At 39.3% G+C, this 13,991-nt stretch overlaps 1 protein-coding gene across 2 annotated transcripts in view; it reads right to left on the bottom strand.

Annotated features, from left to right (window-relative positions):
* Nucleotides 1-3,138: 3,138 nt before the first annotated feature.
* Nucleotides 3,139-13,991, bottom strand: part of LOC122649182 (mitochondrial import inner membrane translocase subunit Tim13-like) — a 29,528-nt gene continuing 18,675 nt past the window's right edge. Inside the window, exon 2 of one of the 2 annotated variants that reach the window (XM_043842556.1) lies at nucleotides 3,139-3,452. In XM_043842556.1, the coding sequence (XP_043698491.1) occupies nucleotides 3,303-3,452 (150 nt within the window). In that variant the 3' untranslated portion in view covers nucleotides 3,139-3,302. Of the gene's footprint in view, nucleotides 3,453-4,009; nucleotides 4,221-13,991 lie in introns of those variants that run through there. The other variant, XM_043842557.1, reaches the window with a different exon arrangement.

The following is a 13,991-nucleotide window of genomic DNA, read 5'->3' as shown; positions in this document are numbered from 1 at the left end:
CCCACTTTTATTTAATATAGTGACCAAGGTCGTCCCAACATAGAGAGCCCTCTTCCATGGGATCGAGCAACCCCTAAGATCTTAAATACCTTATCCCTATTGAAGGGTATATTACCTTTACTAAAAAAACCAAACACTGCTTTTGGAAAAATTCACATGTCACGCTGACAAATCCTAGAAATTATCTAAAATAGTCCATATGGTGGAAGGCATCTATCTTAGTAGCTGCATAAAAAATCAAGGTATCATACGCAAAAAGAACGTGGGCAATTCTAGGGCAGCCCCTTCCCATTTTAATCCGTTTAAACATGTTCAGCTCACGATGTGCTTGATGCAATCTAGAAAGTCCATCTAGCTTGACAGATACCTCCAGAAGGTTCAACAAAAACAAAAACTACTATCATGTAGTTCAATTGTATAAAAACAACTAGAAATCAAATAACTAACCATGTCACATCAATGTTGAGCAAATCCTAAATACTCAAACAAAGTCCACCAATAACCCCACTCAAACTTATCATAAGTTTTAAACATATCCAACTTGAGGGCCATCCAACCCCTTTTGTCGTCATGACGCTTAAGAAAATCAAGGTTTTCATGGGCAATAACTACCTTATCCTAAATTTGCCTACCATTGAGAAAGGCCACTTGGAAGGGGAAGATCATTTTTTGAAGAAAAACCTTAAGTCTAGCGGCCAAAACTTTTGTAATGATCTTTGACACAACTATAAATAAAGTAATAGGTACAAAATCTTCCACTTTCTCAGCACCATCTTTTTTGGGGATTAGGGAAATAAGAGTATGATTCGACCCAAAAGGAAGAAACACATTGAAAAAATTATGAACATAACCTATGATATTGTTTCACACAACATCCCAACACTTGTGAAACAAGATGGCTGGTACTCCTTCATGACCAGGGGCTTTAAAAGTCCCCATGCTAAAAACAACATTTCAAATTTCATCGTCTCTAGGAAGAGCCATTTCGACACTAAATTCTCTTCATTATAAACTACTAGATCAAAAAGGGGCTCAATAAATAATGGATATAATGAATTAAAAGTATCATACATACTGGCTAAATGTCTAGCAAATAATTGAGCAAATCATAGGAGGATCATACGCTTTATCACCTGAATCATTCAAGATAAACCTAATACTTCGAGTTCTAAAATACCTAGTATTCTTATCCCCTTCCAATGAGAAGGAAAATCTAGATTTCTGCATCAGAAAAACCTCCTCAGCCCAAAAGATCTAAGTGGAAACCTCATTCAGAGGTGAAAATTTTTCAAAAGTTTGAGGCAACGACGATTCAAGAAAATTGTATTTGACAAATAAGAACAGTTTCAGTTGGAAAATATTCCCTAACACATTTTATTCCAAATATGAAACGGAAAAAAAATTTAACCTTGCTAATTTTCTACATAAATTTTGGGTGCTACATTCCATCAACTTATCTTCAAAAAACAAAAAGAACTATGTCCGCTTAAACTAGGTTGCTTGAAAATGAAACACTTTATTAAAAGAACACAACCCCGAAAAAATATCAAGTAAATCGGACAATGATTTGAAGAAGAAGCCAACCAGGCCATAAAGAGAACCATGTAGGATTGGCCAAGCATCTATATAAACACTCCTTAATCAATTTGGGGGGAGGGGTTGTCGCTTATTAAACCAGTTTAAACAAGATCCCTAAAGTAAATATTAATAAGACCAAATGAATCAATCAAACCCCTTAACATGGAAGAAACCAGGCACGAAGGTCAGGCACAGACCCTCCTCCCCACTTTTTCAAAGTCAAAAAGAATTTGACTGAAATCCTCCAATTACAATAAAGCGATCGTGAATAACGAAAATTCCCCAACTCAATCCAAAAATGGATTCGACAGGACACTCAGGGGAGAGGGGGAGGACATTTATCTGCTCTATTTCCTAGGCAGTTTCATTTCTCCAAGTTCCTTTAATAGAGGAGGCAAAAATGAGCATTCTACCCTTGCCCGAACATGCTACCCAGGTGGGATCCACATCCTCTATTAGAAGAACTTGAAGAAATGGAGCGGACAAGAAATGAAGCAGAACCTATTCTAATGATCGGATGGTTCGAATCCATAAACAATGTACGTATGTTTTTACTTAATTTAATTTTTTTTCTCATAAAAAAAATCCCTGATTGGCAGATTGTATTGAATTATAGTCACTGCTCTATCGAGTGTATTTATTTTATTATATGTCCATTAAATTTCAGCTCCATTTAACTGTCACATTCTACTCTTCTACATAATGAAATGTTGATGGGACTGTTGACGTATCCTTAAGGCTCCATTTAATTTTTCAAAGAAAAACAAAAATTTCTCGTAATCCATTTTCTTATCTATGGTTGCTGAGAATTTATCTTAAAGAGACAGCAGCAGTCGCCTGCGATCCTTGATGAATGGAACTAATTTTGCTACCTAGGATAGGATAGGATAGGCTAGGCTAGGCTAGGCTTGGCTAGGCAAGGCTGCTCTAATGCCCAAAACGCTCCCCCTAGTACTCTCATTCTCGTACTGTGGAGAGAGAACGAAATCCCTTATCATTGTAGAGAAATGTATGTTTGAGCATATTAAAAGTGAAGTGACGATTCTTGATCTCCTTTAGCCAAGGCCGCATGTTGAACATTATCGGCTCCATGGAACAGAGGCACCCAAGATTTTGCAATCCCGTAAACCGGCCCACTATCTGTAACTGTTAGTTCTTTTTCCCCAGTATCCCGTTTCAGGATAAGATATATCTATCCCAGGCCCCAACCAAAGCATGTTGTCCCAAAGCTACCAAAACTGCGATTACATTCATGCAACACAGGTACCTCTTCAGCACAGCAAAAATTATAGGGATAACATCTACAAGCACAATAATGTTGGATTGAATCACAGTCACAAGATGAAAAAAGCTTACATGTGTGCATGTCTGTGGGGATTTTTTTTTTTTTTTTTTTGGGAGGGGGAAGAGAGAGAGAGAGAGTATAATGTTCTTTTGGATGGCCAAATGTTTGGGAAAGAGAACTAGATCAGCTAAGATTAGAGCTTACTGTTCAAGGAGCAAACATTAAGAGGTTGTAACTGTTTCTCTAATCAACAAAACCAAAAATAAGGAAAATCCAGACGTTTATAAGAACTATGTCACGTTAAATATTTAAATGAACAATTTTTGTGTGAACCAAGGCTCATGGTGAGCTTCAATGATAAGAACCCACAACATGCACTCTATGATGCAATTCCTCTGAGATTTGGCAGCTACAAAAGATCCTCAAGGGATTGAAACCTCTAGCGTGGAGAGGACAGAAGCGCTCGACTAATAATACCCGTGGCTTCAAGGTAGCGATCCACACATCTTGAAATGCAACTACTTTCACTCCCACTCAGGCTTGTCCCTGGCTTTGTAATGCACTTTTCAAAGCACTTCCCTCTTATCGTCTTCGGTATAATCACAGCAATAAAACAGAATTAGGACAATACACTTTAATGCTTCAATCCTAATGATTAAAGGGAGAAAATAAGCAAAATAAAAGGATCACAAAACGCACAGGCATCAAATAGTTGTGTTAAAATGTGTGATCATAGTTTTCCACAAAGTGTAGGTTGGTGATCTTTCAACAAAGATGGCTTTCCAACACCACATTTTGTGTTAATATATGTGATCTTTCAACAGAGATAGCTTTCTAAATTCTAACACCACATTTTGTGTACCTTTTTCTAATTCACTGTACACACAGATATATGACAAAATTCCGAACCAAAAAAAAAAAGAATTTATTCTTTTGAACCAATAGCTTTCCTACACAGTTCCCAGAAATATAAACATGGGAGAAAGTTCTGTCCGGAAGTGTGGCCTATGCCAGCACTCTCATGAGTCTATCTCTCTCCTCCCCATTTGAAAAGACACACCTGCCCCCTTGTTTTGAGGAGGAGAGAGATAGACATATAGGAGTGCTGGCGTAGGCTGGACGGAAAACTATTTCCCTATAAACATATAGATGAAATGATTCACCAAGGGAAGCAAGAATGGTGTAGGGTCAACGAAAGCAATAGTTGAACAGATTAGGAGAAGTGTTAAGGATAGACAAAACTGGCCTCCACATAGTATAAAAGTAGAGAATTCGTTCTACAAGCAATAGGATCATCAATACAACTATTCAATACGAGGACAGCACCACATGTGGCCAATCTCATAGAATCATCTTCCTGAACAGAGAAAGCAGAAGCACAATCTGGCATTTAGGCCAGCAGGGACAATTGAATGCAGACAAACCAGAAAAAATCCATGATGTTAATTGGGTTGTACTTGGTGACAATAGAAACCAACCAAACAAAACAAACAATGCCTCACAAGGCCTCAATAGCTCTAATAGGACTGAGAAATCAGATAACTATTTCTAATCAACTTCTAGATGCTGAAATTTTTGGCAAACTAGAGTCGTCTATGACAGCTACTAGGGGGAAAATTATCAACTCAATTTGCCTGTCCGTCAATTTCCTCAATTCCCTCTAATAGAGGGAGGTGGACCCCACCCGGGCAGTGTGTTCGGGCAGGGGGTAGGGTGGTTATTTCCGCCCCCTATTAGATGGAATTGAGGGGCAGGTAAATTGAGGGGATAAAGATCCGCTACTAGGGAAGCAAAAGATCAGAATTCTTCAGTGAGATATCAGACAAGCATGCACCCTCTCCACAGTCTATGTCTTGGTGTGCACCTTCTCGGTAGTCATGGATTTTCAAAGATTTGTTTTGCCACTTGGCTAATTCGATGAAACCTGACGTATTAGGAAGGGGATCATAGGGTCTAGCTGTGCACAAAATTTAGGCCCAATCTGTCATGCCATGTAGCAGATGAAGCCTCCTCTGGTAGGCTAATGGGGAGGGTATACCGTTAAAGAAAGTGGGGAAAAAAGGCGGGGGGGAGGGGGGTCAAATATTTCTATCTACCCCAACAAATTCTTAGATACCAAATCCCAATCTATTACATGCTTATCAATGTTAGCACAAGTTCTTAGGAAACTCTAGAGTAGTTTTCAGAAAACCTTCTATTCCTCTCCTTCCATAACCCCTAAACGACAGCATATGCCAGTAACCTCCAAAGACCACTGATTATTCCTCCAAGGACATTAAAGGCTGCTGTAAATAGTTTGACAACATTGAGTTATTAGATATATGTACCCCAAAACACACCAAGAAAATATATCCATTTTACTCACTAAATGTTCCCGACAGATTAAGAGTTTGCACCTCAACTTTCTATCATTATATGTTTGCTACAGGTTTGAACTCACTTTTCCTTGATCTTCTTGGTTTTAATGCAGTTTTTTCTTTGGCATAATGAACTTTCTTAGAGCATGGCATCTACCACCTAGTCCAAGAGGCAAATTTGTTCCGGTCTTGAGCAATTGGTGGAGGGCCAGTAGAGAATTGGGAGAAATTTGAGAAGGAACTCAGAGTTGCAAGGGGGAAGAGGGATCACAGTGTCATACACACAATCATGCCACATTCACATATTGAGCACAATCCGATCAATTTTCTATTCAATTCTGTCCATCTTGTTGGATACATGCAAGTATATAAAGAGAAAAGTAAAGACTCTTTATTAGACTCTAAAAGTGAAAATAACTTGCAACCAAACTCTATCTCTCTCTCTCTCTCTCCTGCATATCCTACCAAAAGCAAACATAAGAGAATAAAAGACATAAGATTAAACAATACTACTTCCAACGCTTGTTGGACTAAAAATACCTGTTGGACAGGTTCCGTCTGGGTTTGGGTTTCCAAACTTGGTCATGCTGGTCCAACCAGTCAAGTGCTACTGCATTAATTCTCCTCCTCTGCAAAACAACTCCTCCGTCGAGATTGGACAAGGACCGAGGAGATCATCTGACTTAACATGCTGGAGGAGAAAAGAACCTGCTGTCTGCTGAAGCTTTGATTGTCGGTAGATACTTAGCTGGGAGGAACTTCATTTTGAGTCCACCGTGTTTGAAGGAGTAAGTGTTCTCATAACCACAATGTTGAGACTTCCTATTAAACAACCACGAATGCCCCAAGAGGATGTGACACACCTTTAAGGGCAGGACATCACATTGTACTTTGTCAATCAACCCACCAATAGAGTACATGAGCAAACATCAATCATTGATCTTGAGATTAGTGTTGTTCACCCATGTAACTGTGTAGGGGTTAGTTAGGATGAGGCTCTATCTTTAAACCAGGTTTGCGAACGTCTTCAGAGACGGCATTGGTACAACTACCATCGTCGATTACTATGGTGCACAGACTATAGTTGCATCTCACTTTGGTTTGGACAATACTATTTCGACGCCAATCATCCTCATCAGAAACCTTGTGTGTAGTCAAAAGTAAACGAAGAACGCAACAATGGTGCGGCTCTACATCACTATCTAATGTGGTCCTAGATAGGTAGGAGACCTACTAGGAGCCAATAAACCAGGATCTGTAAGCTGCTGGTTCGATGGGGGGCAGAATTGAGGTTTTAGGTCAAATTTTAAGGTTAGGTCAATGAGAGTGTATCTTATATGGTAAAGTTGGGCAGGTGTAGGGGAGTCTAATGAACTAGGTTTTATGAGTTTTGGATGGGTAGAGGTAGGTTAGATGGATTTGGGCAGTAACTAGGATTAGGGTTTTGAAAGGGGGAAGATGAGGGAATCTAGGGCTATAATAACAGGAAATCAGGTGGTTGAATGGGCTGAATATTTAGGTCGAGTGTGGGTAGGGTAGAGGGGAATATATGTTGAAAGTAACAGCTAAATCAAATGGTTAGATCTGAAATTATGGAGGTTTCCTAGTAGAAATAGGAGAGAGGGGTAAAAGTGTAATTTCAGACAATCGGGTGGGTGGATGGTACTAAAATTTGAATCAAGTCTCTCTTAGGGTTGGAGGAAGATTCGATCAAATTTTTAGCAGGTTCTAACGTTTAGATTTGGCTGGGCAGAATTCTTACGAAAATCACCTTGCATGTGACCTTCTAGAAGGGGAGAAGAATAGTTGCAGGTTTTAGGTTTTTAATGGATCTAGGGTTTTAGTTTGAATGAAATTGGATGGTGGAATTATGCTGGACAGAATGTAGACGGTCTAGGGTTTAATAGATTGATGGGTTTTAATGGTGGATAACAAGCGGAATCGATGGGGATAGATAGGGCTTAGGTTGGAGGATGAGAAGAAGGTTGAATGCTGTAAAAGTAAACTACTTACTTGAAAACTGATCTTCAATGGCAGTAGCAGCTTTGAAGATGGATAAGAGAGCTTCCTAATCTTAATAGATGCAAGGAGTCGATTGGAGATCCACCAATCCCTTATAACAGATCCTCCTGGTCTACAAGACGCAAGGAGTCAACTGGAGATCCACCAGTCTCTTTACCTTGATATGACTCACAAGGCAACACTCAACAGAGCAGAGCAGCAGCTATGGCAGCAAACAAAAGCTTTTTCATTAATCAAATTCGTATTCAATGTTTGCCCCCCTTACAACCTTATATAAAAGACTCAAAATTAGACTCCTACACTAAAAAGGAAAGGCCTAACCCAATCCTTAACCTATTAGGCAACTTAAACTGACTAGGAAACTGAAATACTAAAGGAAATAGACTCAAAACATGGCTGGTCTTATAGAGTCCTAATCCAACCCAACTTACATCACATGACCACTTAACCAAGTCACATGATCATTTAAGTGATCACATGACCACTAATTACATAAAAATAAAAACTAAGGAATTAAAACAGCTAATCCCGTATGCAACCTAATTACCCATATTTTAGGCCCATAAAAGTGACATTTTACATTAAAAAACCCATGGAATCAAAGACCCAAAATGTATATAACCAAACCCTAGACTTATTCTTAATAAAAGAAGCCCAGTTTGGTGATAAATCTGCATCACTATTGCTGTCCTTGGCTTAACTAAATTCATGATCGCACTCTTAACTCCAAAAGTACTAGATTCTTCCTCAGTGTCTCTTCCGAATCAGTAGCCTTTAATTCTTCCTTATAATCAGCGAAAGCAACTAGACAATTTGCACACTAAGCAGAAAAGTGTTTGTACCCCTTGAATGAGAAGTATTGATTCAGCGAGACCAACCTTGATTCAAATCCCTCCAAATTCAAGACCAGAGTTCGACTGCATAATGGAAGAACAGCCTTGTTGGTTGTTGGAGAACGATGGCGTGACAACATCATGCCACAATCCATTGTGGATATGTTGTCTCAGACAAACGAGATAGTCATCGAGCCTACCAATCAAGTGATCATTGAATTTGAAATGACCTCATACTATGACAGTGCCCAATGCCGAATCTTTCCAAGTTCAAAGAAAATTATTAGAATTGGTCGTGATTGGCTAGACCATCAAAAGGGTGAGATTGATCCGATTGAAAATATTTGTATCCTAAGACCCTCGCATCTACGCAAGACTTAAGTTTTGAGAGGATTAAAGCCAGTAATGACTAATGACCACACCAACCATGCAACCACAAGAAGAACCGATTGGATCAACACATGAAGAAGAAACAATGATTAAAGCATCGTCAATGACAGTTGATCAGATCCAAGATTCTACTGAGACAGCCTATGTTGAAGAAATTCAAGAAGAAAACCAAGCTGAAACACTAGATGAGAAAATGATCGATAAGTTCAGCACTTCCAGTGAAGCAAAGATTGTTGATGCAGATCCGAATATTTCAACGGATACTTTTTCCACTATTGAGATCAAGAATAGTGAAGTAGTTTCTAAAGAATATGTGGTTACTCCCTTCGTAACTGAGATTGAACCAAAGGTGGAGACTGAAAATATTTATTTTATTTTTCTGCCAAACTGTTTTGACAAACGGTGAACCACACTTGCAAGACTATACATCAAGCTTCAAAGAACTACAATAACATTATTACGGGCTGAAGTCTGATCTCCATCACACCAAGCTGATTCCTTCCTTGGTCTAGTTTTTTCTAAGAATGGGAGAATTGATGCTGGGAGAAATTGGCTCACAAAGTTCTTTTTTAAGAACTTGATCCACATGTTGGTCCAAGAACAGCACCAAGCCCAAGCCCAAGCCCAGCCCATCATTTTCAGCCTAGGCTGCCACCTATATATCTTCATCTTCAACTATCATCACCCTCATCATCTCCATCATCCATTCCCTGCAGTTACCCTCCATCATACCTATCCATAACCTACTCAAACCAGATTCAGATGAGAACCCTATTCCAGATTCGATCTTGGCTTGCTTACCCTCTCGGGTTTGCAGCAAATGGTGCAGCCCAGAGTCTCACTGGTTGATGGAGGGTGGCTGTAGAGAATGGATGATGGAGATCATGATGAGGATGATGATAGTTGATGAAGATATATAGGTGGCAGCCTAGGACGAAAATTATGGGCTTGGTGCTGGTCTTGGACCAACATGTGGACAAAGTTCTAGAAAAGAACCTTGTGAGCCAATTTCTCCCTGCATCAAGTACTGTAGCTCAGCTCATGGCTTTATAGGAGGTCTATCGGAACCACGCCGAAATGAAGAATAAGGGCGGTTTAGCCTCAAAGGTGCCATAGATGAACCGCTAACATGTGGTATGTTGAATGACTTTCCCTATGGAGAAGAATTGTTGTTGACTGAAACTATCAACCTTGGAGAAAGTATGAGTAAAAGTCTTTCGAGGGTATGGCCGCTTCAGACTTTCTTCTACTTGATATGCCACTTGTACAACATCATGCATTGTAAGTAGTCGACTGGATGCTGATGCAACACTGATTTGAGGGTCCAAACCATTGCGGAACTATGCCACCCATACCTCTTCATCCCACTCAAAATCAGATCGAGTGGCGAAATAGTAAAATATGACAACAAACTCCTCAACTGTCATGTTTTCTTGTATCAACTGTACAAACTTGAGATGCATGCGCTGTTTGCAATCAATAGGCAAGAATCTTCGGTCCATGGCTTCGCTCATCTCAACCCAAGTAGTGACTAACCCAATGCCTCGAGTCCAATTCTATACTTGTTGTTTGATCCACCAGACTCGACTCGTGCCCTTCAGTTTAGCCTTTGCAAATAAGATCTTTCTAGCCTCAATCAACCTGTACCATCTAAAAATGTCTCCAAACAGTATATCCAATCAAGGTACTGTTCTGGATTGTTATCCCTATAAAAATCGAGGACATCTAGCTTTGTGCCTCTTTCAGCTCCATAAATAGGATCATCATATCGATGAAATCCATATGGTGGTAACGATGGCATAACATGGACGGACTTTGTGGGATGGAACTGGAAGAATCTCCAGGCTGTAGAAGACTCTTTCCTTTATCAGAAGCCACCAATCGATCAATAGAAGCTTGCATGGATGTCATCATAGTATGGAGGGAACTGACAACTGCGGTGAGGGTATCGACACGTTCAGTGAGTGTGTCAATTTTTGGAATGGTTTCACCTTTATAGGAGTTGAGCTGTTGGAGAATCTCACTATTGGCCACCATGGTTAAGATATTCATAGAATCTCCAAATTGGTGGCGATCTCCGGTTCAGAAACCTTAGTTAGAATCGCTATGGGCCCTAAGGGTGTCAAAACCAAACTGAACTGTTTAAACTGAAACCAGTAGGCCGTTTAGTTAAATGGTCCGATTATGGTTTTAGAAATGACACAGTTTATTTAATCGGTTTGGTTTAGATCGATTAATCCAAAGGTTTCAAACCATGTAATCCAATTAAAACCGATTATAACCAAACCGTCTAACCGTTTAAAAACCTCAGTTTCAGGGGAGCTATTGATTCGTACTGTTATGTACTTTAGGGTCTCTGCATTTTGAAGCTCTAACCATGGCTTCCGTTGTTCCTATTTCATTCTTAATTTTTATACGTGTCTTCCTTAATGGGTTATGACGCTATGTACACTGCCAAAGGCCCCCATTTTCTATTAAAAAATGCAGCAGGTAACCAGTGTAAATTAGGGGTGTCAATGGGTCGGGTTGGGCCGGGCCGGGCCTGCCCTTAACCCTAACCCAACCCTAGGGGCCATAAGTCCTTAACCTAAACCCAAGCCCAACCCAACCCTAGCAGGGCCTAAGAAATCCTCAACCCAATCCGACCCTGCCAGGGTTTTCTCTATCCCGACCCAGCCCTGATTGACCCTGATTGACCCTGTCTTAACCCTGACCCTAATTAACACCCTTTCTTCTGTTGAGGATGATTCCATTGTAAATTTCTGAAACTGCTTGAACAGTGTTAAAACCCAGAAGAAAAAAAAAAAAGGATGTTAAAACCTGCAACTTTCTTTCATTCATGATTGAGAGAAGTGTAATATAGAAGCAAGTTAACAAGAAGAAATTATTTACATATTACAAACACCATCAACCATAAGGGATTCTTTTTTTGTAAATGAAAATCTAGATTAATCCACCTGAGATGATGAGAATGAATTACAGTAACTAAACTTGGTTCAGTTGCATGTTAAGAAAAAAACTGAACAATAAAATACTAGCAACCAAATGTAAAATTAAGATTTCAAGGTTTTGAATTCTTATGCCCACTATGCAGACAGGAACAAGAGGGTTTCAATGTATATTTGTTGAACTATATTAACCGATAAAACAACTGAGAAGCTTGTCTTCTAGCTGCCTTCTTCCTGAAGCAGAAGAAATAACAATTATGGGAGCACTCTTTTGTGAAGAAGGAAAGAAGGGGAAGCAGAGATGAGATCGAAAACAGATTTGAGTACCTGGAGGCCATAACCCATTCAACAAGTAAACACAAAAAAAAAAAAACACAGATTTGAGTACCCGGAGGCTGGAGCGATTGATTGTCAAGGGAATCGAAACAGCTACAAGGAAGTGATTCAGTGAAGGAACTCAGGGAAGGAGGAAGAGGAAGGCAGCGGCATCCTTACTCTCCTCTCTCATGACGACCTGACCAGACTCGACGGTGGAGGTGGTTTCCGTCACCATAAAATGCATCCTCACACCGGCGCAGCAATCTCATCCTTATAGAGTATTGCACCCTTGGATTAAAGTTCTAGTTCTCTGTGGATTCTTTTTCTGTTAAGCTAATATCTGAGGACAAAGTATAGGATGGATGATCCCGTCTGCTGTCTTGTGCTGTGTCTGGATGATGAATGATACAGGAAGTGATTTAGCTACAAGGAAGTGGTTTAGTGAAGGAACTCAGGGAAGAAGGAAGAGGAAGGCAGTGGCGCCCTTAATCCCTTAAGCCATTTAGCGATTAGGATTGAAAGGCGAAAACTCAAAACTCAAAACTCAAAACTGAAAAGGGATTTAGCCATTTAGGGTTCATATGTGCCCTTAGGGCTTTTTTGTCTTTTCCTATTAATTTTCTCAGTTATATGACTTATATCTATAATATATATACAGTAGTATATACTTAAAACTAATACAGGGTCAGACAATATCATAACCCTAACCCGCCCTTCGGGTTGACAAATCAGGGTCGGGTCCAGGCTGGGCTCAGGGCGGGTTCGGGCCATCCGGGCATCATTAACACCCCTAGTGTAAATTAGACTTGGTAAATGGTTTATGAAACCATCTAGTAACTGTCTAACCAAAACCGTGTAAAACCGTTTAAAAACCATTTAACCGAAACCGTTTACCAAATGGTCAATGTTTTGATTATGAGACCATTTAGTTAAACAGTCTGGTTACGGTTTCTACCCTCAAGCAGTCAAAACTGAACCGAATAGAACCGTTTAACCAAAACCAGACCATTTAACACCCTTAATGGGCCCACACAAGCAAGAGAAAACTCAAATCAAAGTATCAATGCAAAACGATAAATATTTGAAGCTTATAAAACTAGTGGCAAAATTGTAAATAAGAGGAATCTGAAATGACTGTTTAGGGAAAAAGGGTGGAAGGACCAAGGATCTGAAACTCGGAACTCGACCATGTTTCGACCTTGAGAAAAACCGAGTTGTCTCGAGACATCTTAAGATCTCAGTCGAGTTGGTGCATTTTTTTTTTAAACTCGAAACCTGGTTTCGGTGGGTTTTAGACCTAATTTAGGTCTGAAACTTGGTACTCAACTTATTTTAGGCCATTTAAACACAATAGCACTATCAAATTTTGCAAAAACAAAGTCCATATAGGAGTTTCACTTAGTGGGGAACTAGGACAGATACTTATACCAAAAACTAAGACAGACACTTATTTATGCCTAATATCATTTAAGTAAATGATATTTCATTTACTTGAGATATTATTCATAAATAAGCAAATACCACCCTATTTGAATCCAATAAAAATAGTTAAAAAATCAAATTCCAAAAGGAAAAAAAGTCAACCCCCCTGTTCAAGAGCAAAAACTGGATTTTCGACGGTAGGTGCAATTTTCAACTTTCTAATGCTGGGGTTTTTTCTCAAATCTAAAAATTCCATAAGTCTTAATTGTTGAGGAAAAGTCCTCATACATAAACTCCAATCATCTATCATGATGATATAAATGTTTTGATGATAACAAATAAACCGAATTGTACTAACTCTTGTTTAAGATGCATAGATAAGAGCATGGCACCAAGTGAGGGGGAGCACTCAATTCAAGAGATTGATGCTCAAAGCAAATTGAACATTTGTCCAATCTTTCAAGGCATCAAAGAATCATGAAGAATGGAGAACAAGTTTTGAAGACAAAGATCAAGACAAGTTAGAGGAACTCATATTGAAGACACTCATGTAAAGAAGTGAAGTTCAAGACTTGAAGAAGATTGAAGACTTAGAATTGTACTAAGTTGTAAAATCATAATTAAAGTCACAAATGATGTAATGCACACACACAAGCATGCATTCATTTAGATGGGCTTTAGGAGGTTAAAATTAACCCAAATTCATGTGACCAAACCCATTTGGAATCACCAAAGTAAGTCCAACAAAGGACTAAACATATTTCAGCAAAATTGGCTGATCCGACATACCAGATCATAAAACGGCATACCGGATCAGTTGCAATCTCAGGAAATGCTT

Source organism: Telopea speciosissima, chromosome 1 (assembly GCF_018873765.1).
Source record: "Telopea speciosissima isolate NSW1024214 ecotype Mountain lineage chromosome 1, Tspe_v1, whole genome shotgun sequence".
NCBI lineage: Eukaryota > Viridiplantae > Streptophyta > Magnoliopsida > Proteales > Proteaceae > Telopea > Telopea speciosissima.
This window is presented reverse-complemented; position numbering and strand designations above follow the sequence as displayed.